Below are 24,794 nucleotides of genomic sequence, written 5' to 3'. Positions count from 1 at the left end.
TTTAGTGTTCATCAGTTTATTGGTATTTTTCCAAACCTGAACATGCTGCCAGTAGGTTTGAAGTACAGGGGTGGGAGGTTAGGAGGGGTGACTTTAGGCAAAAGCCACCTCCTTTCCAGGGCTGTCAGTATTGTCAGCTACACACGGGATTGGAGTGCGTGATCTCTAAGGACGGCCCTTCTCAGTCTGTCCTCCATCTGTCATGGGAGACCTGAGAAGCAGTGCAGGGGTGCTGGCCTATCCCTGGTGAAGTTTGAGGATCAGGGATATGAACAAAGCAATGAGTATCACTCACTCTAAAGAAAGGGAAAAATGCAAAATAAATCACAAACCATTATGGGGGTCTTGCCATTGCCGTTACGAACAGCCAGCATTCCCGGAGTCTGGAATTTTAGGTGAAATTGGCTCTTATACGTGGGACCACAAGAATCCAGCACGGCCATTCTAAGATTTACTGGCAATCAGAGCTTACATCTTTGACAATAAACTTCTGCATCTAAGATTCTGTGACTACAAGTCCAAGAGCGTAAAATTCCAAGCCTTTTTTCACTCTCTTGTGGAGGGTTCAAACCTCGGAGCAGGTGGTGCCTCCTGATGGGCGGGGACCCTAGGTTCTCCTAAGCACAGGGAAGTCAAGCAAAGATTCCATTTGATGGGCTCTATTTCAGGGAGTTTGGGGGCCTTTCAGACCAAGTTCACCAAGGGTGAGGCCTGCTGGAAGACTGCTAGGCAGGTGGGGAAAAGCCCTGAGCAGCCGGGTGTAGACTTGCTCTTACCTGCCCGTTATCTCACTGCGCAGTTTTGCCCTCTGCTCTGACATGGCTTTTCTGGCTGCAGGACCTGAGACCCACTCCAGTCAATGTATGTACAGGGGGCTTTATTACAAGGATAGAGTGTGGCTCACGGCAACTCAAAGACAGGAACTCCGGCCTCAAGGATTGCGCACGGGGACTAAAGAGCCGCCCAAATGGGGGCAATTACCTTCGGTATCTTGCATCCATCTTACTTTTTCCGCATATTTGCACAATTCGGCCCTTCATCAGGCAGTTTCCCAGGGGCCTTACCTACCTCCGTGCGGTCCTTAATCAGCCCTCTGTGCCTCGCTGGGCATGCCAAACCACCCCGGTTTCTCAACGTCCCTCCCAATACCCGGAAGAGAATCTAATTGGCTCGGCTCAGCAGCCAGCCTATGGCAGGGCGGGCCCGTTTTGAGCGCCCAGACCCGGCCCAATCAGCTGAAGGTGGGCCTCGGCGGGGCGGGGCCTCGAGGGCCCTTAGAGGGAGAAGGCGCGGCGGCCCCGCGGCACGCCCGAGCCCTCGCCATCCTGCTCCATGGTCTCGAAGAGCAGTCGCACCAGCGCCGGCCGTCCCTGGGCCACCAAGGCCCGGGCCAGCCCCAGCACCTCGCCCGTGTGGCCGCGCCACACGCGCTGCAGCTCCTGGCGCAGGCGCGCCGCGGGGTACTTGCCCTGGGCGCGGCGCAGCCACGCGTCCACCTCGCGGCCCAGCTCGGCGTCGCTCAGCTGCTCCTGGCTCCACTGCGCCAGCAGCGCCTCGAGCAGGCAGCCGAAGCCCTCGGTGTGGCTGGAGCCCGCGTCGTCCAGCTCCACGGCGCGCTTGAAGCAGTCCGCCGCGTTGGCATCCTCGCCCTTGATGCGCAGGCACTTGCCCCTAAGCAGCTGCAGCTCGGGCAGCGTGGCGCCCAGCTCCGACTCGCCTGCCTTGGCCAGGAAGACGAGCGCCTGGTTCAGCGCCGCCTCGTCCACCGCCAGCAGCTCCTGCACCGCGTCCACGCCCATGTAGTAGTAGACCTAGGTGGAGGTGGGAGGGCGGGGGCAGGGCGAGCCTTTCTCTCTGCCCCTTCCGGGCCCAGGCTTGCTTTTTAAAAAAGTCCATTCATGCATTCATTCCCACCCCCGACAATTCTTTGGCAAATTTCGGCCCCGCCCAGGGAAAAGGAGAGGAAGCGCTCATTCCGGTTCCAGCCCACAACTTTTGGTCATATAATCTTGAGCGAGGCAATCTCTGGGCCTCGGTTTTCTCATCTGTAAAATTATGATACTGTCACCTCTCGGAAATCGTCCGTTGTGCCCAGAAGGCACCTCTGGATAGAGTAATGGCCCGAGTGCTTTAGAAAGAGGTTGGTCCTGTTCTAAATGCCGTATGTGCATTTTCTCACACAATCCTCACCACGGCTGTAGGAGGTGGGTAGGTTATCAGGCTGGGGGATAGCTGTATTTCTCCCTGTGTCCTCAGTGCTCAGGCCTAACTTGGCAGAGAGCAAATAGATTTGCAGTAAGCCATTGGCTACTCAAGCCAAGAGGTTGCCTTACCTGGCCAATGTCCAGGTAGGTCTTGAGGCCCGGGCACACCTTGACCACTTCCTCCAGGTCGGCCTTGGCACAGGCCAGGTGGTTCCTGTCAGGCATGCCCCCGAGCCCCATCTTGGCTCGCTCCAGGTCGTGCAGGTAGGCTCTGAGGTGGATCTGTCCATAGAGAGTCAGCTCAGGGACAATGCTCTAAGCAAGGACCTCTGCCCTCCCTTCTGCCCTTTTTCTCAGCAGCAACTCAGGGAAGTTCTGTGGTGCAGTAGAAGGTCCCATTAAGCGTCCGACTTCAGCCAGGTCACGATCTCGCGGTCCGTGAGTTCGAGCCCCGCGTCAGGCTCTGGGCTGATGGCTCGGAGCCTGGAGCCTGTTTCCGATTCTGTGTCTCCCTCTCTCTCTGCCCCTCCCCCATTCATGCTCTGTCTCTCTCTGTCCCAAAAATAAATTAAAAACGTTGAAAAAAAAAATTAAAAAAAAAAAAAAAAAAAAAAAAAAAAAAAAAAAGAAGGTCCCTGAGACTGGGACCCCAGAGTCCTACATACTAGTTCTGTGCCAGCTGTGCTAATCACACCCTTTCTGGGCCTTAGTTTCCCTGTCTGTACAACGAGGGGGGGTTGGATGAAGCCAACAGCCCCTCATTCGTTCAACAAATACGTATTGAGTGCCCACCATATGCCAGGCCAGTGCTAGGTACTAGGGGTGCAGTGGTGACAAGTGGCTGGGGAAAAATAAACAGGGTGATAGGCTACAGGTGACTGGGGGAGGGGGCTATTTTAGATAAGATGCAGAACCAAACTTGTGAGAGTTCACATAAGCAGTTTGGAAGGAATGGCAGGTAGCCCCAACTTACAAGCATCAAATTACAATTAATTCCAGACTCTTACTTTCGTCCCCACTTCCTCCTTTCCCCCACACTTGGAACATTAAAAAAAAATCTAGAGGTTCTGAAGGGAGGCATGAGAAGGAGGAAGTAGGGAAAAGGGGTGATTGTTGTTGAAGGTATTAACGCTCTGGTTCTAGGAAAGCATCGCGAGGTGGGGGAGGAGGGAGCTCGGGCTTTGGAGCCAGTTGGACTTAGCTGAATTCCAGCCCCCCACTTATTAGCATGTGAGCTGGGGAGGATGTTGTTCAACCTCTGTGAGCCTTATTTTCCACATTCGAAAAATTAGTACACTAGTATCTTCCTTGGAGAGTTCCCATGACGGTTGAGAGAACATATTCTACCCAAGATCTAGCATGGTCGGTGCTCAGTTCATTCACCCATTCACTCACTCATTCATTCGTTCATTCATTCACAAATATTCAGCAAGAGCCTGTTATGTGCCAAGTTCTGTTCTACCAAGAGCCTGTTCTACACACCCAGGATACAGTAGAGAGCAACACAACAAACTTCCCTGTCCCCACGGAGCATGTATTTTAGTGTGAGGGAGAGAAAGACAATATACATAGTAAATAAATAGTATGTTGGGGAGTAATGAGTCCTAGGAAGAAGAAGTAAATTAAGAAAAGAGGAAACAAAATGTTGGTAAGAGGTTGGCATTTCAGTAAGATGGTGCTGGAAGCTTCCTTTTTGTCAAGACTTCCGGGAAGTGAGGAAGGAAGCCAGTCAGGGAGAAGAACATTCCAGGCAGAGGTCATTATCCATACCTTACAGTTTGGGGAATGGAGTTTTAGAGAAGTGGCTGGCCCCCAGTCCCAGAATGATAGGTGGACAGGCCAGATTTCAACCCAGGTCAGTCAGACTATATTGAGGGCTAACCAAGAAGAGGCTGGACATCATTGACCAGGTCATTTTGGAGAGATGCCTGCAGCGGGTAGGAGTCTCCTTCATTCTTTCACGCAACAACCTTACGGAATATAAACCTTGTGTCTTGATGACTCCTCAGCTCCTTTCTACCATGAAGGCTCTGTGACCTTTGGGCTCCGGCAACACAGCCTTAACCCCGGGCCCTTGTTCTCTGATTCCTGATGGCAGGATGAGGCGAAGCTTGCAGGCTGACTCACCTTGGCCCTTGTGCAGTATGCCTGCCAGTTGAGCTCCGGATCCCGTAGGACATCTAGAGCCATGTTGCAGGTTCCAATGGCCATATCCTGCTTCCCTAGGAAGTGGAAGATTTTGGCCAGGCGATTCAGGATGGGGGGTTGGTCCTTGGCTATCTCAATGGCCTAGGGAGGGGAGAAGGGTAAGAGCAAACTACTTGTCTGGTTATTTGCAGGAACCCCATCTCTGGGTAGAGCCATGTCACTTCAATGTTCTTGTTCCCTAAATCCACCTGCCAGTAGGTTTGGTCATATGGAACCTAACACTTCAGGGGATGACTCACTGGCACCCAACTCCCAAGAGTCAGACTCTCATGCTCCCCACCACGTTCATGTGTCCCATCTGGTGAATCCCCCCATACCCTAGGCAAACCTCTCTTCCTCAGACACATCCAGTGCAAGCTCCCCAATTTCCCAGGGCAGATGGAAGGAGGTGCCAGAATCAGCCTCTACCTCCCCCATACTTACACAGTGCAGTGTTTCTCTCTGGGCCACAGCACTTGCCCCCTATATTGTTACTGACCGCTGCCTGTCCTGTGTGGGTCGCTGTCTCTGATACAGTGGAACCTGCAGGGACTTCATCACTGTGCCCGGGCACAGAGTAGGTTCTCCAGGAGGGGTGGAGGCAGTGTGTTTGTTAAATCGGATAAAAGCTCTCAGAATCCTCATGAACCAGCCTTTATGTTCTGTTCTACCATCTCTCGTCAAGGACTTGCTCATTAATCCACCCACCAGCAAACATTAGGGATGTGCCCCGTGCAGGGCTCTGTGCTGAGTGCACAGGTTAATGAAAACTATCCTGGGGTCTTGGGACTTGCCTTAGGGTCACATGGCCCAGGGGCAGAGCTGGCACAAGACCCCAGCCAAGCCCAGCTTCTTTCCACTATGTCACTGGGTGCAGGGAGGGACAGTGAGAACCACAGCCTGACCGGGAGAAGTCTGAGGGGATATCTGAGACATGGCGAATAGCTTAGAAGACAAGGCTGGAGAAGTGGGCTTGGGGTGGACGTGGGATTCCGGAAGAGGAGGCTGGGGGGGTCAGGCTCCATCCCGGTTTGACAGGTGGGTGTGGCCAGGGGCCGTACCTTGCCAAAGCAGTCCAGGGGGTCGGTTCCCGAGTACCCGCAGTCGTGGACACCCATGGGGGTGGTGGAGAAGGTGTCCTTCCTCTCCAGCAGCATCCCGAGGTAGCACCAGGCCAGAGCTGGGGGTGAAGTGTGGGAGAGGGGTGTCTAGGAAGCAGCAGGGTGGAGACAGGGAGGAAGCCCAGGACGAGGGAGGGGGCCGGCTCCACGCAAGGTGTCAGCCCCGAGGAAGATGAAGGGAGCGTCTGTGGCCTGAAATCACCAAGCGAGGTGCAAGGTACCTGAGTTCTGTGAGATGAATGGACAAGTATATGGGACGGAGGTGGGAGAGAGAGAGAAGCAGGATCCCCAGAGGGAGATGATGCCAGAGGTGGGGACAGTGATGGTGACCGGCAGGGCTAGTGACTGGAAAAGGGAGAGCCAGGCAGAGGCTGCTCTCGCACCTGTCCCCGTGGGCCCTACCTTGGTGGTGGGGGTCCGAGGACTTGAGCACTTGCCGGAGCAGGGCCAGCGTGCGGTTGAAGGCAGGCAGCCTCTTCTGCTCCTCACTGCCCAGCTCCAGGAAGATGCCATCTAGCCTGTGGCCAAGAAGGGGATGTGGGTGGCTGGCACCCCCTCCCAGCTGTCCCTGGGGTGCTGCGAGTACTCCCCAGGCCAGTGGCAGGGAGGGGAACTTGGGGAGCCCTTGCCATGGAAATGGGCGCAGCCGCCTCTTCCCCGGGTTCCAGGCCATGCCCCCCCGCCCCCCACCACCCAGTCCCCCGCTCCCCAGCCTGACCTGATGAAGAGCGTAGCCATGGTGAAGTACCAGCCCCTTTTCTCCTCCGCTGGGATCTAGGAAAGCAGAGAATGGCCCGTGGTGCTGTTATTGAGGTACTCGAGCCATTATTGTTCATAGATTCCCACACTCACCCCGAACCCCGAAAAGCAGGAGAGGACACCTTTGATCATGGTCCTGGATCTGCCACTGGTGGCCGAGTGACCTTGGGTGAATCACTTTCCTTCTCTGACTATGGAGGGTTTGACAAGATAACCTGTGTGAATGTCCTGAGTACGCTGTGCATCGCGGAGCAGGAGTGGAATACGTTTCTTCCCCTCCATCTTGCTTTTCAAGCTCAGCTTCCCTCCCCCTGACTCCCCTCCCTGTGCTCTGGAGTCCCCCATTCCAGGGCCCACATGCCACTGGTCACCTTCTTGTCCTCCCCCCCACCCCCACAACGTCCACTCGCTTCTCCCCTTGGCCGCCTTCCCTCAGCTTCCTCCTTCCTGAGAAAGCCCCTTTGGGCTTGTTTTTAGAGTTCAGCTGAAGCCCAGGACCCCCCCCCCCCCCCGCCCCGAACTGTTTTCCCATTGTTATTCTTGCCAACCTTGCCATGCATTTAGACCGACTTGGGCACCGGATAAAATATTTATGCTGTTATTTATGGGAGTAGCTGCTGCTGCCTCGGGAAGGAATTTTAATGAAAACCAATAAAACCCCTAGTGCATATCAGCAGCTCCGCTTCGGGCTCTGGTCCCTCCCTCCACTTTCGTCTCCTGGTGTGGGTCTCCGGGCTGGATTCTGCGCTCACCACCCCCCACCTACCATGGCCTCCTCAGCTCAGGATCCCCATCCTCTCTCCACCCCGACTCCTAGCAGCAGTGAATGCATTCAGTCCAGCCAGCATTTCTGGGCATCTGTGTCGTGAGCCCCTGTGTTGAGTACTATAGGGATGTGGCCCTGAACCGGACCTACACCCTGGCCCAAACCGGCTCCCGATCTAGCTTGGAAAACAGACCCAGGCATCAACAACAACAGGGCTTGACTGAGCGCCTGCCATGTGCCGCGATTCTGACACCCAACCTCTCAACCTCACCATAACTTATCAGGTACGTATCATCCGCCTCTTACAGAGGACCATACTGAGGCTCAGAGAGGTAAAGTGACTTGCCTGAGGTCACACAGCATGTGAGTGTCAGAGCTGGAACTTGTACTCCCTTTGTTAGGCTCCAAAGCCCAGGCTCCCCTTACACACCAGGTTGCCAGTGACACTAGTATGAGGCAGAGTTTGAACAAGGCCATGAAAATGATGTGGACAAGCACACCAGGATGAGGAAGCTGCTCCCAGCTGAAAGACTCTGAGAAGATCTTGCAGAGGATGGACTGTAAGGTGAGTCTTGAATAGCAGTGGTGTCTCAGAGGCTGGAATGGGGAGCCTCTGGGGAGGCTGTGGATGAGCTTAGAGGGAGAAGAGAGAAAGAGGGGCCCTGGGAGTCAGATCCCACTGAGTGGAGTGATGTGATGGCCCACTGAGGCAGGGGTCTTCACCCAGAGCCCAAGCCAGATCACCTAGAGGAGGCCCCGCTAATCACACTTCTTAGCCATGATTCACCAAGTATCTTCTCTGTTCGGCCCAGGCTGGGTGACGCGGACAAGAGAGAAAAGGCAGGTCCCACCTTTAGAAGCTCCCAGTGTGGCGTGAAAGCCAGACGGTCTCACAATCAGAGTGGAAGGAACGCCAGGGGGTTATGAGCAGAAGTATCCTACACGATACAGGAGTGCCCACAGAGCGAGAGGAGGGCTTGCCGGAGCAGGGTTCTCCAGGACAAGTAGGAACCATCCAAATGGACACCAGGAGAGAAGGCATCAGATGGAGGGGACATCGTGTCCCCTCAGAGGTGAGGGGCCGTGGTGTGTTGTAAGGGGCGGGGGGATGAGCCAGCAGGAGGGGCCCCTGATTGCCTGGGTCAGGACCTGGAGTTCGTGTGCAGGACAGTGGGGAGCCATAGAAAGGGGAGTGCCAGGATCCAGTGCGTTTTTACATTCACATCACCTGGGAGGGTGATCCTGGCACTTAGGTGCGAATATGTATATGGGGCTTTAGCTGAGAATAGGGCTGTCCAGAGGGGAGAGCGCAGTTGCCAAGGGTTAAAGGGCATCCTTGAGGGCTCAGTGGGGAAACATTTGCCACAGCGGAAGGCCAGGATGGGCTTTAAGCCTTTGGCTTAGGACCGAAGGCATAAGTGCCTCAGGCGTCCTGGCTACCTAAAGTATGATCTCATGACCTCTGGCCCCATGCCCACTTGGAGGTTGGCCAAACTGAGTCACGGTGGGGAGACACAGGATCTGCTCCCTTGTTCAGGCTTCTGACAAGCAGGTATGGCCCCAAGCGAGAGCAGAGGCTCGGGTGGCCGACGGGCCTGGCCATATGAGGTGGGTGACCCTGGACGGATGAGTTGCCTCTCAGACACTGTGTCCTTATGTGCAGAAGAGGATAATAACATAGGCCTCACAGGCATTGTGAGGGCAGTGGCCAGCTCAGAGTCCATGCTCCATAAACATTTGATCCCTTTTCTTCTGGCGTGGGTTAGAGCTGAGCTGGGCTAGGGGTATCTAGGAGGCTGCTCTGTCCATGGGACCTATTTCAGTTCCCTGTGTGGCAACGAGGTCTCGGGCCCTGGGGTCCAGAGGTGTCCTGGCCCACCCTGCTGTCTACCACCCTGCCCCACCCCATCACAGTGCAACTAGGGCCTCAGATCCCCCGTGGGGTCCCAAGCACCTTTCTCCCCAGTGTCGGAGAGTAATGTGGTATCCTCAGGGCTCTCCCTGGTTCCTCTTGTTTGGCATTCAAGCCGCAAGAAAGTAAGTTATGTGCCCAAACCACAGTTAGTACCTGACAGAGCGGCACTTAAATTCATGCCTTCACAATCCTAGCCTGAAGCATTGTCCACAGCACTGTTACCTTGATTACTCTCCTCTCTCTGAGGATACTGAGACCACGGAAGTGAAGCAACGTAACCACGGTCACACACGAGTTAGTATCCGGACTTAAAACCCATTGGTTTCACCACCACTCTTGATATCCTGGAGTAATTCAAGAGCCTGGTTATGGTTTGCACTACGCAGGCAATACCACCACCTGGCGGCGGTATGCCTGAATTGCAGGGCTAACTCCTCATTCCCTTCAACTTGAAGGTTAAAACAGATTTTCAGAAAAGTAACTAGCTGAGAGACATCTCTACCACAAATCCCAAACATAGTCCCTCCTCAGATTCCGTCGAAGAGTGACACTTGCAGGAGAGCTTATGGGGTTGCAGATTCGGAATGGGATTATTGACATAAACAGATCTAGTCTGAGGCCTCATCTGTCCAAGCTTTCATCTTCTATCCCTGTGATGAAGCTGGTGGGCTCTGTTCACTCTGCTATGCGATCCTGGCCTGAAAATGGGCTGTCTCTTTAAAAATCCTTCTGGTTGTAACTGAAGCAGCAGCTGAGGCTGTTGCCAGGGGCAACCTGGCAAGCCACAGTGCGTTAAATTAAATTAAACAGGCCTCTGGCTGCCCCCCTCCCCTCCTGGAGAAGGGAGGGGCTGCTCCACCTCTCTCCTGGAGAATAAAATTGCTGTGAAACCTCTCAGGGCTGCAAGGCATTCATTTCCAGAGTTATAGCTCCCAGGGGCAAGGTGTTTGGAGGCAGCCCGGGAGTCCCTGAAAGGGCTTCTGCCAGAGGAGGAGTGTTCACTGGGGGGCCTGCCCAGTGTGGGCTCTGGGCAGCACAACACCCTTTCTCTTGTTTGGTCCTCGTCACAGACCTGGGAGCTGGGGGTTCCAGATCTGTAGAGGGGGCCAGCCCAGGCTTCACACTGGAGGGGTCTCACATTAGGCTGCCCCTCGTGGCAGATCTGTGGGAGGGAACCGGGCAATGCCCAGGCACCAGCGCCAACCCTAAAGTGAAATCCTTAGATCCTGGGACCGAGTGAGGCACAGCTCTCAGGCAAGGGGTCCGCAGGACATTTCCCTACTCCCCAGAGGCTCGCACTGTTATTTCCCTCATTTTAGAGAGGCAGAAACAGAGGCTCGAAGAGGCAGAGGCTTGCCTACTTGACCCGGCTCCTCTGACTTCAAGTTCATGTTCTTCCCACAACATCCAGCTGCAAGGGTTTGCGCGGTGCTTACTGCTTACAGAGTGGACTCACACAGATTCCATTCGATCCTCAGACCCTCCCGTGTGGAATGTAAAATATGTCACCATTACTCTCTTAGCACAGACGGGAAAACTGAGATGGGCCCATGTCCTCAAGGTCACACGCCGGCTGTGTAAAAGCCCAGACTGAAACCTGGAAACGGTGCTTTTGTCGCTATACTGATAACAGCAAATTTTTTGGAGCACTTGCTATGCGCCAGGCACATAGTTTGCGTGTTAACCCATTCCACCCCCAGGGTGACCTATGAGGTGGTGACGACGATTGGCCCAGTGTTACGGAAGAGGCAACTGTGGCCCAGAGTGGCACAGCTAGAAGGCAGCAGAGCTGGGAACCCAGCAGCCCAACCCCACCACCTTTGCATCTAATGACTCCAGACGAGTGGTTCTCAAAGTGTGGTCCCCGACCAACAGCAGCAGCGGCACCTGGCAATTTGATAGAAATGAGAGTTCTCGACTTGCTGAATCAGGAACTCTGCAGGAGGGGAGCGTGTGGGGGGGACAACCTGGGTTTCAGTAGGCCCCCTGATGTACTAGGTCCTCCCATACTGCACCGCGGGGAGCCCAGTGGTTGGTGGATCTCTTTTTTAAATGGGCCAGAGGGTCAGAATTGTGATCCTCAGGGAAGCCTGAAGATCCAAGGTCCTGCAGCCACATGGGTGAGCGACAAAGGTAGGTGATCTGGCAGAACCGACAGAGAATAGTGTCAGCACAAGCCACTTAGCATCAGGACAAGCCATTACAGAGCTGGTTTGTGTTAGCTTGGCGGGTACAAGGATGGAGCTTGGCCATGCCATTTACTTCAACATGTGGCCCCCGGAGAAGGAAATGTTGGGGTGGGGGGGCTTGGCTGTTTTAAAGGATTTCAGTAGAAGATCTTTTAATATACGAAGGACCTACCAATCTATATGCGTCTGAATAGGCTCTCAGAGACCTTGTTGGTTCTTCGGGAAAATAATTGCCTTGCCATCTGAACTTGGCCCCTTTATGACATTGTACTCTACATTTCGGATTCCTTTCTGACTAGTTCTCCTTCGGGAGAGGGGGAGTGTGAAGGACCAAAAAGAAGGAGCATTTCCGAGCATCAAGTCTCCACTGGGCAATTCAGGGCCTCTGAGGGCTGGATCCTCACGGCAGCCTGCGAAGGTGGAAGGCATCCTCCTCCCCTTCTGAATGAGGAGACAGAGGCTAATAAAAAAGCCACTGCCCAGCCCCACAGCCTGGGGTGGAAGTGCCAGGATTCAAGTTCAGATCTGCTTCCCTCCAACGCCCCTGTTCTTTCCACCTCATCACGCCGACCCTGTGAAGGCTGATGCTGCAGAAATAAAAGTCACAAGGTGGCAGGCTTCAGGAATGTGTTCTTGCACAACTGGAACGTCCTCTGTGAGAACACAGAGCAGGCTCCCTGCTCTGTGCCCAGAACCCTGCCTCCACCCCAGCCCACCTGTGGGACACACTCCAGAAAGGCAAGGGCAGGGGTCCTTCTTCCCCTCACCTAGCTCCTGCTGCGGGGGGTGTGGAGAATACACAGAGGGTTGGGATTGGAGTCCCATTCCTGCCTCTGCCTCCCCCAGGGATCCTGGAAAGGCCCCCGGCCCAGCCCAGGCTTCAGCTTCTGCATCTGGATGATCCCACTTGGCCTGACCGTGTCACAGGCCTGTTGGGTGGGGTCCATGTGACGGGTGGAGGGGATTTGAAGGAGGGGTGCTATGCCATGAGAATAAGTCACCTATGCCTCCCTGGTCTGGCTTCCCTGGACGGTCTTCATGGATTTTAAGATTTGAGCAGATTGCCCTCAGCTTCCCACTATCACCCCTAGGTCTGGCACGGCACCTAGATGGGCCATCCTGGCCTCCACTGATTCCCTAGACTTGCGGGGCCGTGTTGAGCACTTCTCTGTCCCACTGTTTACAGAAAAGGGACCCTGTCTAGTCCTGAGTCCAAACCCAGCTCTAGCACCAGGAGAGACTGGGTGGGTCTGAGGAAGTCTCCTGCCTTCTGCGGTAATAACAGTGATGCCCGAATGTTCTCTGTCAGCAACTCCCATGGGTCTGTGCTGTGTGCGCCTTAGCATTGTTTTCCCCTGTAGAAGAGGTAGCTGGGCCAGACGATGCTAATGGCAGGTTTGACTCTGGGATCCTGTATCAATGAGGGGGAAGCCAGTTTCCCAAACTTGCTAGGTATGAAGGGAAATAAGCCAGCAGCAAACTCAGAAGGCACTAGATAGGCAAATTTGAATGGCTCCAAGGCCAGCAGAAGGTTGGAGCTAGAGCCCAAGAAAGCTGTGCCTCAGCCTGGGCTTTAAGTCCAAGAGACCGGAGTTCAGTTTCTGCCAGTCACTCATGGCTGTGCGCCCTTGGGCAAGTCACTACATCTCTCTAGCCTCAGTTTGCTCATCTGTAGAATGGACAGATACCAGGTCTGGCTTCCCAGCATCTCTGCGAGGACCCCTGACTTAGAGTGGGGTCCTCCCCAGTGCTATTGTTCTTTTCCTAAGACCGGCTGGGGCTGGGGCGAGGGAGACCTCAGGAAGGGCACAGAGGAATGGGGGTGCTTGCTGAGGGGAGACCTGGGGGCTCCCTTGTGTCCTGGGTCCTAGCAGCCCCGTCAGGGGATGAGGATGGGAAGCCGGTGGGCACTGATGTCGCTGGGGCTAGGCCTTTCATCTGTGAAAAGTAAATGAACGCACAGCACCTAGCTCACTGTCCAGTGTTATCGATCTCTCTTTCTAGCTGAGCCCAATCAAACCACTCATATTTGTGGAGGGGTGTGTGTGTGTGTGTGTGTGTGTGTGCACACGTGTGTACTTTGCAAGCGCCACGGAAGGGGAGACCCTGCCATGATCGTCAACGCTTAAGTCCTCAAGATACTGTCCCCCACCTTCCACAAGCTGTGGTTTCCCACATGTGCTTATGCATTTTCTTCTGCCAGGAAGTTTGTTCCTTCCCCCACTTCTCCACTTCTCCAAGTCCTTCCTGTCCCTGAATCACTCCGGCCACCACCTTAGTCCAGTCTTCTCACTGGATGGGGGAAGAAAGAGGCCCGGGTTGGGGAGGTGACTTGTCACTAGCCCACGGCGGGTCGGGGCAGGGCTGCGGCAGGAGCCCCATCCTGGGCCCTGACTTAGAGTGGGGTCTTCCCCAGTGCTATTGTTCTTTTCCTAAGACCGGCTGGGGCTGGGGCGAGGGAGACCGCAGGAAGGGCACAGAGGAGTGGGGGTGCTTGCTGAGGAGAGACCTGGGGGCTCCTTTGTGTCCTGGGTCCTAGCAGCCCCGTCAGGGGATGAGGATGGGAAGCCTGTGGCCACTGATGTCGCTGGGGCTAGGCCTTCCTCTGTGAGCACAGTTACACTTCCCACAACACCGTCAGGCAGGCATCTCGGACACTCAGCGCAGTTAAGCAGCTGGCCCAGGTCACCCAGGACATGGCCGGCAGGGCAGGGACTCCCTGAAGCCTGTGGACTCTCGCGCTGACACGCTGACCATAGTCACACCAGGGCACCCCCCCCCCCCAAGGCCCCGGGGTCTCAGCAGCTCTGATGCTGGAAGAGAAGGGGAGAGTGAGGAAGGAAGGCTGAGGGGGAGGGGGACCACGTGGGAGGCCAAAGCACTGTCAGGGGGGAAGTTCGTGACTCCTAGGTCTGCAGCCGGCCTTCCTGGTGGTGGCTGCAGAGGTAGGGGTGTGTGTGTGTGTGTGTGTGTGTGTGTGTGCATGTGCGAGCGTGCAGGGGACCCTGGAGCTACTGACCAACTGTGCCCTCTTGGCCCTTCCTACCAGGTCCCCACCCCTCTGGGTGTGGTGACTGATTGGAATGACCACACCTTTGTTTGTGAGGCTGTGGGCCAGGCCTCTAAGCTCTGCCTCCCTCTCTGCCCGCCCGAGCCGGCAGGTGCAGTCTGGACAGCCGCAGTGCACTAGGTCACCTCGGGCGAGCCACTTCCCTCCCTGACCTTCTTGTGTCCTTGGTGTGATGGGAAGTCACAACACTCAACTGGCAGTGTGTCGAAAGTTTGAATAAAAATCAAATGCAGTCATGGGGGTGCCCATGGGGGTGCAGTCAGGGGGGCTCAGGTGGTTGAGCGCCTGACTCTTGATTTTGGCTCAGGTCATGATCCCAGGGTTTGGGATGGAGCCCTATGTCGGGGCCCCTCCCCTGCTTGTGATCACACACCCTCTTTCTCTCTCTGTCTCTCAAAATAACTAAATAAACGTTAAAAAAAAGATTCTTTCCCTCTGCCCCTCTCCCTCGTTTGCACGAGCTCTGTTTCTGCAAAGAAATAAGAATAAAAAAATCAATCAAAGGCACTAATGAGTGTAAAATTCTTTGCTGCGGGCCTGGCACCCACGGTGGTGGAGGCCCTCATCATCACCCCGGGGCCATGAGCAGGCATAAAGGACCTGCATGTGTGGGGGTGGGGCAGGTGTGTGTTAAGCCACCATATTTGGGTAGAGGGGAAGAAAATCAAATAACTCAGCTAGCTTGGGACAGGGATATTTCTTAGAGAAAGGTTTAAGTTACCTTCTTTTAAAAAATTAGGGGTTTTGGGGCGCCTGGGTGGCTCAGTCGGTTAAGCATCTGACTTCAGCTCAGGTCACGATCTCACGGTCCGTGAGTTCGAGCCCCGCGTTGGGCTCTGGGCTGATGGCTCGGAGCCTGGAGCCTGCTTCCGATTCTGTGTCTCCCTCTCTCTCTGCCCCTCCCCCGTTCATGCTCTGTCTCTCTCTGTCTCAAAAATAAATAAATGTTAAAAAAAATTAAAAAAAAATTAGGGGTCTTATCCAGATGGCCAACAGACACATGAAAAAATGCTCGACATCACTCATCATCAGGCAAATACAAATCACAACCACAATGAGATACCACCTCACACCTGTCAGAATGGCTAACATGAACAACTCAGGCAACAACAGATGTTGGGGAGGATGCAGAGAGAGAGGAACACTTAGGCACTGTCGATGGGAGTGCAAACTGGTGCAGCCACTCCGGAAAACACTGTGGAGATTCCTCAAAAAATTAAAAATAGATCTACCCTATGACCAGCAATAGCACTGCTAGGAATTTACCCAAGGGATACAGGAGTGCTGATGCATAGGGGCACTTGTACCCCAATGTTTACAGCAGCACTTTCAACAATAGCCAAAGTATGGAAAGAGCCCCAATGTCCATCAATGGATGAATGGATAAAGAAGATGTGGTCTATATATATATACAATGGAGTATTACTCGGCAATCAAAAGGAATGAAATCTTGCCATTTGCAACTACGTGGATGGAACTGGAGGATATTATGCTAAGTGAAATTAGTCAGAGAAAGACAAAAATCATACGACTTCACTCATATGAGGACTTTAAGAGACAAAACAGATGAAGATAAGGGAAGGGAAACAAAAATAATATAAAAACAGGGAGGGGGACAAAACAGAAAAGACTCTTAAATATGGAGAACAAACAGAGGGTTACTGGGGGGGTTGTAGGAGGGGGGATGGGCTAAATGGGTAAGGGGCATTAAGGAATCTACTCCTGAACTCATTGTTGCCCTATATGCTGACTAATTTGGATGTAAATTAAAAAAATAAAATAAAATAAAATTTAAAATTATAAGGGGTCTTTAGGTTTAAAATCCAGTTATCCAATTAAATGAAATGTCACAACAGTTACAAACACCTCTTGGATGTCCCGCTCTATGCTGGACACTGAGTGGTGGGGGTTAGAGAGGCCTGGCACACGGGCTCACTGTCCAGGTTGCAGGGCATAAATCACTTGGAGAGAAGCCAGAGGCTGGGAATGGCTCTAAGAGCAAAGGCAAGTGCTGTGCAGGGGTGGAGGGTGGGCAGGGAAAAGGGCTGGGCCCTGATGCGACGTGCACCCTGCCTGCAGCCTTTCGGGTTCTCTCACTCGATCCTCATGGCAAGCCAGGGAGATAGGCATTAGAATTCCATTTTGCAGATGAGGACGCTGAGGCTCAGAGAAGTAAAGTGATTTACCTGTACCACGTGTGATGGAGACAGAATTTTAACCCAATCTGTCTACCTCTGAAGCTCTTAACACCCCTCCATTTTTAAATTTGTCACCAAGAATCCATCTGCGACTGTGTACCTGTGTGTGTGCGCGTGTGTGTAAGAAGGGGGTGTCGGCTGGAGGGTAGAAATGACAGGTAAGAGCGTTCTGCCTCCTCACATTTTCGTAACTTAAAGAAAAACAGGAGGGAATGAAGAGCTGAGAAAGGAAGTGACAAATACCCACTCACGTACACGTTGCTCCTTTTTGGATCACGGGTCCAATGATTAACTTTATAATGTTTTCTCTTGCAATTTTAGGGAGCGCAGGAGTATTGCTTCTTCAGCCACTCTTTATCCTTTGAACCCCAGAGGCTCCTCCCTGCTGGGGACAGTCCCAGCCCCATTAGGATGGAAAAGCTCTTGCAGCCAGAGCACAGCCTGGGTCGGACCACCTCCTGTGAGCCGCGACCCTCTCAGTGGGGGGTCCCACACCTGCTGCCCTGCTGTCCCACCTCCTCCTTCCCCGGCCCCAACTCTGACTTCATCTTTGCCCCCATCCTTCCCACCCCTCCCCCCCATACACGGCAACCCACCTCCTCTCTCCTGACACTTCCTCCCATCTGGGAGGTGGCCCATGAGGAGTGTCCCTCACCCCACATCAGCCACCCGCACTCACTGCACCCTTACGTCTCTGACCTCCCCAGAAAGAGCAAAGGCTTTGAAGTCAGACAGAGTGGGGCGGATTTGACTGCCACTTACTAGGTCTGTGACCTTGGGCAAGTTACTTAGCCTCAGTGTGTGCACCTCAGCTCCCACATCTGTAAAATGGGATCAGAGGGTTCTTGAGAGGACTGAGATCAGGTCTGGAAGGCACTCACAGAAGACATTCGTAAATATTATTGTGTGAAGTTGCATGTGACGTGAAGGAAGGCTTCAAGGTGCAGGTGACATCTGAGTTGGGTTTTGATGGATGGAGTCTACTTTCTGTGCAGAAGGAATAGTAGCTGCCCAGGGAGGTATGAAACAGCGCGGCATGTTTGGAGGAGTAAAAGTAGTTTCGAGTTGCCAGGAAGTGAGGTTCCAGGGAAGTAAGAGGAAATGCAGCAAAAGAGGGGGGCAGGAACCAAGTTTCAGATGCCATGTTGGTAGTTCTTGGGCCACCGTGTGCTCTTCTGTGTGAGGCTTCTTCTGGCCGCCCTCTTTCTTTTTTTAATTTTTTTTTTTTCAACGTTTTTTATTTATTTTTGGGACAGAGAGAGACAGAGCATGAACGGGGGAGGGGCAGAGAGAGAGGGAGACACAGAATCGGAAACAGGCTCCAGGCTCCGAGCCATCGGCCCAGAGCCTGACGCGGGGCTCGAACTCACGGACCGCGAGATCGTGACCTGGCTGAAGTCGGAGGCTTAACCGACTGCGCCACCCAGGCGCCCCTGGCCGCCCTCTTTCTAAGCCACTCAGCTGTCACCAAAGCCCTCAGCCTCTGCAGGCCCCATCATGCAGGACCTTTGCACGCACCACGCCTCTGCTGGGAGTGCCCTTGCCTCAGTCCTGCCAGGACACTCCTGCCTCTTCCAGAACCTTCTGCCACTCACTTGTGCTGAAAGGAAGTGTTCCTTCTCTGAAAGTCAGTCACTGCCACTCTATCCCCAGGACCCGGGCTGCGGACTCTGATACCTAGTGCTGAGGTCCCCTAAGGACGCTTCCATTGCCAGCCTCTGGGGTCCTGTTTTTGGTTCAGGAAGTAAAGCGCTCAGACATGGCTGTCACATGACACAGGCCACTAAATGAATGGCTGTGGCCTCGGCCAGTAGTAGGCACATCTCTGGCATGTTCTGGCTCCCGCTTCCAGGGGAGGAGCTCAGGCAAGGCTAAATACAGGAACACATGTTTGCTTCTCCCTGTGTCCACAAACTTCTTAAAGACAGGGCCTGGCACATAGTAGGTGTTCAATACATGTTAAGGTGTTGAGCATCTGCCTCTCAGACAGGCCCAGAATTTACCAGTTTATGGGCACTTGTACCCCATGCTTTGATTGCACAATCACAGGAAACCTGAGGCAGAGATCACTATTGTTAATGTTCTCGAAGCAGACACGAAGGCCAGAGAGGAAAAGTGACTTGTCCAGAGCCACACAGCAAAATACAAAGAGAGTGGGATGCTTGAACCCAAACCTCTGCCTTCACGCCCACCTCCTCCAGGAAGCCTTCCCCCTGCTCTCAGGAAGGGACGTTATAGACCATCCAATCCCCCCCTTTCTGCCCCTACTTCACAGAGGGGGAAACCACAGCCCAGAAGGGAAGGCCCAGGAGGGCCCCCTGGCTCCTAGCTCAGGGCCCTTTGGGCCCTGCCCTGCTGCTGGGACCACACTGAATACACGCTACACTAGCCATGCCTCCCACTGTGGGCAGCTGGCATTCAGGGTCTGGGGCTCAGGCTTTAAAACAGAAAACCTGGGTCCCTGTGGACCTCCCTCGATGACCACAGCTACCCCCAACCTGGGGCAGAAGAGGCTTTTCTGGGAGGTTCTGAGGAGGCTCTCTCAGCCCAGGAAAGGCAGAGGTCATCTGCAACCTTGCATCTCTGTGCCGGCTCTATTCTAAGTGCTTTCCAGATATGAGGTCTTCATGGCGACATCAATCAAATGGGAGCGCCCTCATCTCACAGCTGAGGGAGCTTAGGACGGAAGTACCATTATTATCCGCATTTTGCAGGGAGGGAAATGGAAGTTAGGTGGCGCTAAGGATGGGCCGGAGGTGAGAGGTGTCGGGGGTTGGGATTTGAACCTGGACTATCTGACCCAGAGCCTACCGTCTTGACCTCTAGCCTGCGCTGTTCTCTTTAACCCAAGTCTGTGCCCTCTACCCCGCATTCCCCGAGGTCTGGACCCCACATTTCCTCTCTGAAGCTGGAAAAGGCTTTGGGTGGAAAAGGCTCTGAGGGCGGTGTGCAGAGGCTTTGTGAATGGAGCCCCGGGTGTGTGAAGGCTTACTGTTATTTACATGTCACAAATCTAAGCCATTATACGACATCCTCCTTATCAGCCAAACTTTGCCTTTGAGGAAAAGTCATGGTACTTCTCTGAACTCTGGTTTCTTTTTCTGTAACAGGAGGATAATGCCCTTACATCATTACACTTGCTGGGAGGAGCAAGACGAGAAGGGTGGGTCGGCCAGGCTGATTTTGCAGAGTTGCCAAAAGAGAAACCTAGGCAGGCCTTCCCGCTAGGAAGCGGGTCCACGCCCTAGCCTGGCAGGGAAAAGCTACAACAAGCCTGGTCTGGGCCCCAGGGCCTGAGGGATGCTGGAGAGGAGGGGTGCACGGAAAGCTTATTCCGGAAGCCAAAGGGCCAGGGTTTGGGGAAGGTCTGGGGTGCGGGGGCGTCCCTGTAGACGTTGGGGGCCACGACCCCAGCCCTCCCGGCCTGGGGAGGGTTCACCCACCTGCTGCCCGTAGCCCAGCGCCTTGTCGTAGAGCGCGATGCCGGCGGCCAGTACCCGCGCTCGCTCCTCCGGGCTGGCGCAGCCCACGTCGAAGCCGTGCGCGTAGCCCTGCTCGGCCAGGCAGCGCGCGGCGCGGAGCCGAGGGTCCCCGGCCGCCTGGCCCTCGGCCGCCAGGCCCATGAGGCCGGCCAGCCGTCCGGCGCACGCCTCCTCGTCTTCCTCCTGGCCCAGCCGCCCGTACACGTGCACCAGGTTGGCCCAGGCGTTGAGGTTGCCCGGGTCCTCGCGGGCCACCTCGAGGAAGCGCTCGCGGGCCTCGTCCAGCTCCTCCAGGTAGAAGGCGAAGGCGCCTAGGAGGTGGCGCACGGCGGGGCGCTGCGGGGCGGCCGCCAGCTCGAGCTCCTGCCGGAGGCCGTCCCGCTGCAGCTTCAGGTCCCGGGCGCGGAGTGAGGCCGGCGAGCGCGGCTCAAAGTTCAGCTGCATCTCCAGGTGGAAGTGGCCCGGCAGGTAGTCCAGGTCGTCGACGAGGGCGTCCAGGTCCTCGGCCGCGGCCTCCGGCTCCGCCATGGCAGCCCCCCTGCTCCCCGGGCCTCGCCCCTGCCCCCGGAGGCTGCGGTGAGGGGGGTGGGTGCGGTGGCTGGGGCGAGCCCGGCGCGGGAGGCGAGGGGCCGCGCGGGAAGGCACAGGGTTCTGCTGCCTCCGGCTCCCCGGCCGCCTCCCGCTGGTGGGAGGGTCTGAGCTTCGGCTCCGGGAGCGCCCTGTGGGTGTGTCGGCTTTCGCTGCTCAGCGGCCCTTGGACGCACGCATTGCACAACCAGGTATGCCAGAAAAACAGGTGCATTGCCAAATGCGGGGCGCGCGAACCCCGGTGCGTGGCAAAAGGCCTGGTTTTACTCTCTTCGCTCAGCAGGCAGGAAACGGGCTGGGGAGGAAAGGACTTGCCCGGGTCACAGAACCGAGCTGGGCCCAAGCATCCTGGGAACCCAGCTGGCTGAACCCCAGCCAGGCCCTTTCTCCGCGGGCGCTGCCGCACTCTCTCTGCCTGAGCTCGCTGACTAGGAGGGCCAGGACTGGCCCTTCCAGCGGCCTGTGGAAGCCGCCCTCACTCCTGCTGTCCCCACCCTCTCCCAAGTGCCTGTGTTCTCCTTCCTCAGAGGGGAGCCGGCCACTTCTCTCAACTCTTCCTTAGGCCGTTAATAAATAATGGCTTCCCCATTTAGGATTTCCCTGCCTCCTCTGCCCTGCCTTTGCCATCCCTAATAATCTGTGACCTTCATAAGTATGAGTCACTTCATAATTGCACACCTCACACTTTCCTTATCTGTGACATGAGGGTGACATTCTCTCCCTTAGAGGTAGGGCAGATATCAAGGGTAAACCTGGTGAATGCCACTCTGGACAGCTGCCAGCAGCTCCCACTCCACCCCCTTGGTTCCCATTCTATCCCATATGCCCCCTGTGGCCCAGTTTTCTTGCTCTTGCTGGTCTTTTCCTAGGACGGGCACTGGTTCCCTACCGTCTAGAAGGCGGGGCTGTACTCCCTGCTGCAAGGCGGCTGGTCCTCCAATGCTTGGGCTTTGTAGCGGATCTGAGCTTCTGAGACCCTCCTGCCCCTCCTTCCACCTGGGCAGGGCTCCTGACACCCTGTGCCTCCAGCCTCTTGAAAAAGAGACCAGCGTTTTCAAAAGAGGAACTCAACCCCCTGGGGAAAAGCATGCCTTGAGCAATAAAAAGGTAAATTCAAAACATCATCCCGGTGCTACTTCTCACCTGTAATTTTAAAATATGAAACTTAATGAGTTTTCGTCAACAAGAATTGCTCTAAATCGCTGGTGCCCATGAGATGACCCTTGGGCTCCGGCCTTCTTGGAGGCATCAGGGATGGATTCCCAGAGTGCTTGGCTCTCCCCCACCTTTTTATTGTGGTAACACCTGCTTAGCCTAAAACTGACCATTTTAACCATTGTTAAATGGTTACATTTATTTTTTATTAAAAAAAATTTTTTTTAAACGTTTATTTATTTTTGAGACAGAGAGAGACAGAGCATGAACGGGGGAGGGTCAGAGGGAGGGAGACACAGAATCTGAAACAGGCTCCAGGCTCTTAGGTGTCAGCCCAGAGCCCGACACGGGGCTCGAACTCACGGACCGCGAGATCATGACCTGAGCTGAAGTCGGCCGCTTAACCGACTGAGCCACCCAGGTGCCCCTAAATGGTTACATTTAACACGTACAGTCAGTAACATCAAGCCCATCCCTTTTGTTGTGCAGCCATCCCCACCATCGTTCCCCAAAACCTTTCATCTTCCCAAAGGGAAACAGTGCCCATGAAACAATAGCCCCCTGATCCTTCGTTCCCCAAGCCCCTGGTAACCACTGTTCCACTTTCTGTCCCCCTGAATTTGAATACTTTAATTACCTCCTATAACTAGAATACTATAATATTTGTCCTTTTGTGACTGGCTCTTTTCACTCAGCCTAAGGCCTTCAAGGTTCATCCGTGTTGTCACAGGGTCAGAATTTCCTTCCTTTTTTAAGGGTGACCGATATTTCATTGTATGCATGTAGAGACCACATTTTGTTTATCCATTCATCCATCTGTGGACGGGTGGGTCGTCTCCACCTTGGCCGTAGGGAACAGTGCTATGACGGACATGGGTCTGCAAATACCTGTTTCTGTCCCTGCTTTCAGTTCTTTTGGCTGTATACCCAGGAGTGAGAAGACTCGGTCATACCGATGTTTAGTTTTTTTGAAGAACTATTATACTGTTTTCCATAAGAGCTACATCATTTTACGTTCCCACCGACAACACGCAAGGGGCCCAATTTCTCTGCATCTTTGCCAGTACTTGGTATTTTCTGTGTGTGTGTTTTTTTTTAAGTTCACCTGTTTATTTTGATAGAGGGAGCACGCACACATGAGCAGGGGAGGGGCAGAGAGACAGAGAGAATCCCAAGCAGGCTCTGCGCTGTCAGCGCAGAGCTCGACTTGGGGCTGGAAGTCGCCAACCGGGAGATCATAACCTGAGCTGAAACCAAGAGTCGGACACTTCACTGACTGAGCCACCCAGGCGCCCCTGTTTTGTATTGGTTTTTTATAATGGCCATCCTAATGGGTGGATTTGGATTTGATCTGATTCTGAGAAGATGAGTAAGAATTGGAATGGAAGGGGAGTTGCAGTACATTTCAGCAGCAGGAAAGCCATACGAAAGGGCCAGAGGTTCGCCGGGCAGGGCGTGCCTGGGGACAGAGCGGCCCATATGGCCGTAACTTAACAGAGTGTGGGCAGGAGACGGCAGGGGATGTGGAGTGAAGGCAGCGGCCACAGCACCATGGCAGAGGCCTCACTCCTGACTGAGCATCTTGACTCTGCTGACATAACAGACGTCTCCAGAGTCTGGGTGGTTAGAATCTCCCACAGCCAGAGAGCTCCCAAGCCTAATTAGGAGTCCCGTATTCGCTGTGTGACCCTACACCTCACTAGATGTGACCAGGGCGAGTTACTCTCCCTCTCTGAGCCTTGATTTCTTCTTCCGTGTAATGGGATGGGCGGGGGGAGGGGGCGTGTCAAGGGTCAAGAGAGAACGAGTTGGTTGCTAGGATTAGTGAGTTGCTCTGATGGGGAGGCTTTGGGCTGACTTGGGCGGCTTCCTTGCTGCACAGCTGACTCACCTGCTCTGGACCTGCTCTGGCCTGTCTGGCTGCCAGCGTTCCCAGCCCAGCAGACCTTGGCCTATATCCTGTGGTCACTCCTCCAGGAGCCCTGGAGCCCAGGGGCTCAGGCTGGGAGAGAAGAAGGAAAGCAGCCTCAGGCCGGTTATGGGCTGTGCTGACACCTGGGCAGACCCGGGGCCGGTCACAGGGCCTTCCCAGCGCACAGGACACAACCACACTTCACTGACACCTCAAAAGAGCTCCTTCGTAAGGCTGTAGTCGGTGTTCACGTCACAGATGAGGAAATCGAACTTTGGTCAGGGTAACGTGCGCAAGGCCACCAGCGAGAAAGCAGCAGGGCCAGGACTCAAACGACCCTCTTTGAGGCTATGTACATGACTGGGGAGTTGTTCTAGATTAATTCCTTTATTTGTTCACTCGTGATTCAACAAATATTTACTGAGCATTTACTATGTGCCAGCTTACCGCACCGGGAGCGGATGAGACCCAGTCTCTGCCACTGGACCCTTCCAAGGGCCCTTTCCCAGGGCTGGGAATGGCCCCTCACTGATTCTGCTATGTGCCAGGAGCATACCTAAATTAGCTCATTTCATCCTCATAGCAGTCTGGAGAGACAGAGGTTGTTCGCTTCATTTTACAGGTAAGGATCGGAAGAGGATCGGAAAAGAAAATGGATTGCCCAAGGCTGTACAGGTGGGAAAGGGTAGATAGAGCCTGTGCGTAGATGACCTGGGGTGTGTGTTCTGTGTGTGCTCCCCGGGCCTGACACTTCTGATCGCCACTGGTGCAGGGTGGACACTCTTGGCCTGGGGCCTGAGAGCCCAGCTCACAGCTCTGCTAGGGGTCTGAACTTCCTATTTAAATTCTCTGTTGGCATGTCAGAAGGGTACCGGATGAAAGGAGACACAGTGTCCCGGTCCTCCAGTTCCACCACAGACTGGGTACAGGACCCCAGGCAAGTCCTATTTCCCTCTGGCTTCCGTCCTGTCATCATCAACCGGGGTTGTTTCTGCTGAGCCTCAGCCTAAGACCACTGGGAGGATCAAAGTTAATCTTGAGAGATGATATTAGATATAGCATGACCAAAAGACACTGGTGGGGGATAAAGGAAGAGGAGGGAAGAGAGCTGACCATGCCCTGTTGGGTCAACTCCTTTCTTTACCTAGCACTTCATACACACACTTCAATAATGAGTTTGGAATTCTCCTCCTCCAGGAAGCCTTCCCTGACCTACCCACCTACGGCTGGGTCAGAGGCCTCCTTCTC

General features: G+C 54.5%; 1 protein-coding gene across 1 annotated transcript; it reads right to left on the bottom strand.

Moving 5' to 3' along the window:
• TTC22 (tetratricopeptide repeat domain 22) lies at nucleotides 1-21,081 on the bottom strand. Its single transcript, XM_060624022.3, has 7 exons — nucleotides 19,853-21,081; nucleotides 6,231-6,286; nucleotides 5,915-6,030; nucleotides 5,453-5,571; nucleotides 4,332-4,493; nucleotides 2,334-2,486; nucleotides 1-1,811 (listed from the first exon to the last, which is right to left on the bottom strand). Exons 1-7 carry the CDS (start codon nucleotides 20,417-20,419, stop codon nucleotides 1,275-1,277), a joined length of 1,710 nt encoding a protein of 569 aa, XP_060480005.3. The 5' UTR covers nucleotides 20,420-21,081; the 3' UTR covers nucleotides 1-1,274.
• Between the last annotated feature and the right edge of the window lie 3,713 nt (nucleotides 21,082-24,794).

Source organism: Panthera onca, chromosome C1 (genome assembly GCF_046562875.1).
Source record: "Panthera onca isolate mPanOnc1 chromosome C1, mPanOnc1 haplotype 2, whole genome shotgun sequence".
NCBI classification, from domain to species: domain Eukaryota; kingdom Metazoa; phylum Chordata; class Mammalia; order Carnivora; family Felidae; genus Panthera; species Panthera onca.
The sequence above is the reverse complement of the archived record's forward strand: the minus strand, read 5'-3'. Positions and strand labels throughout refer to the sequence as shown.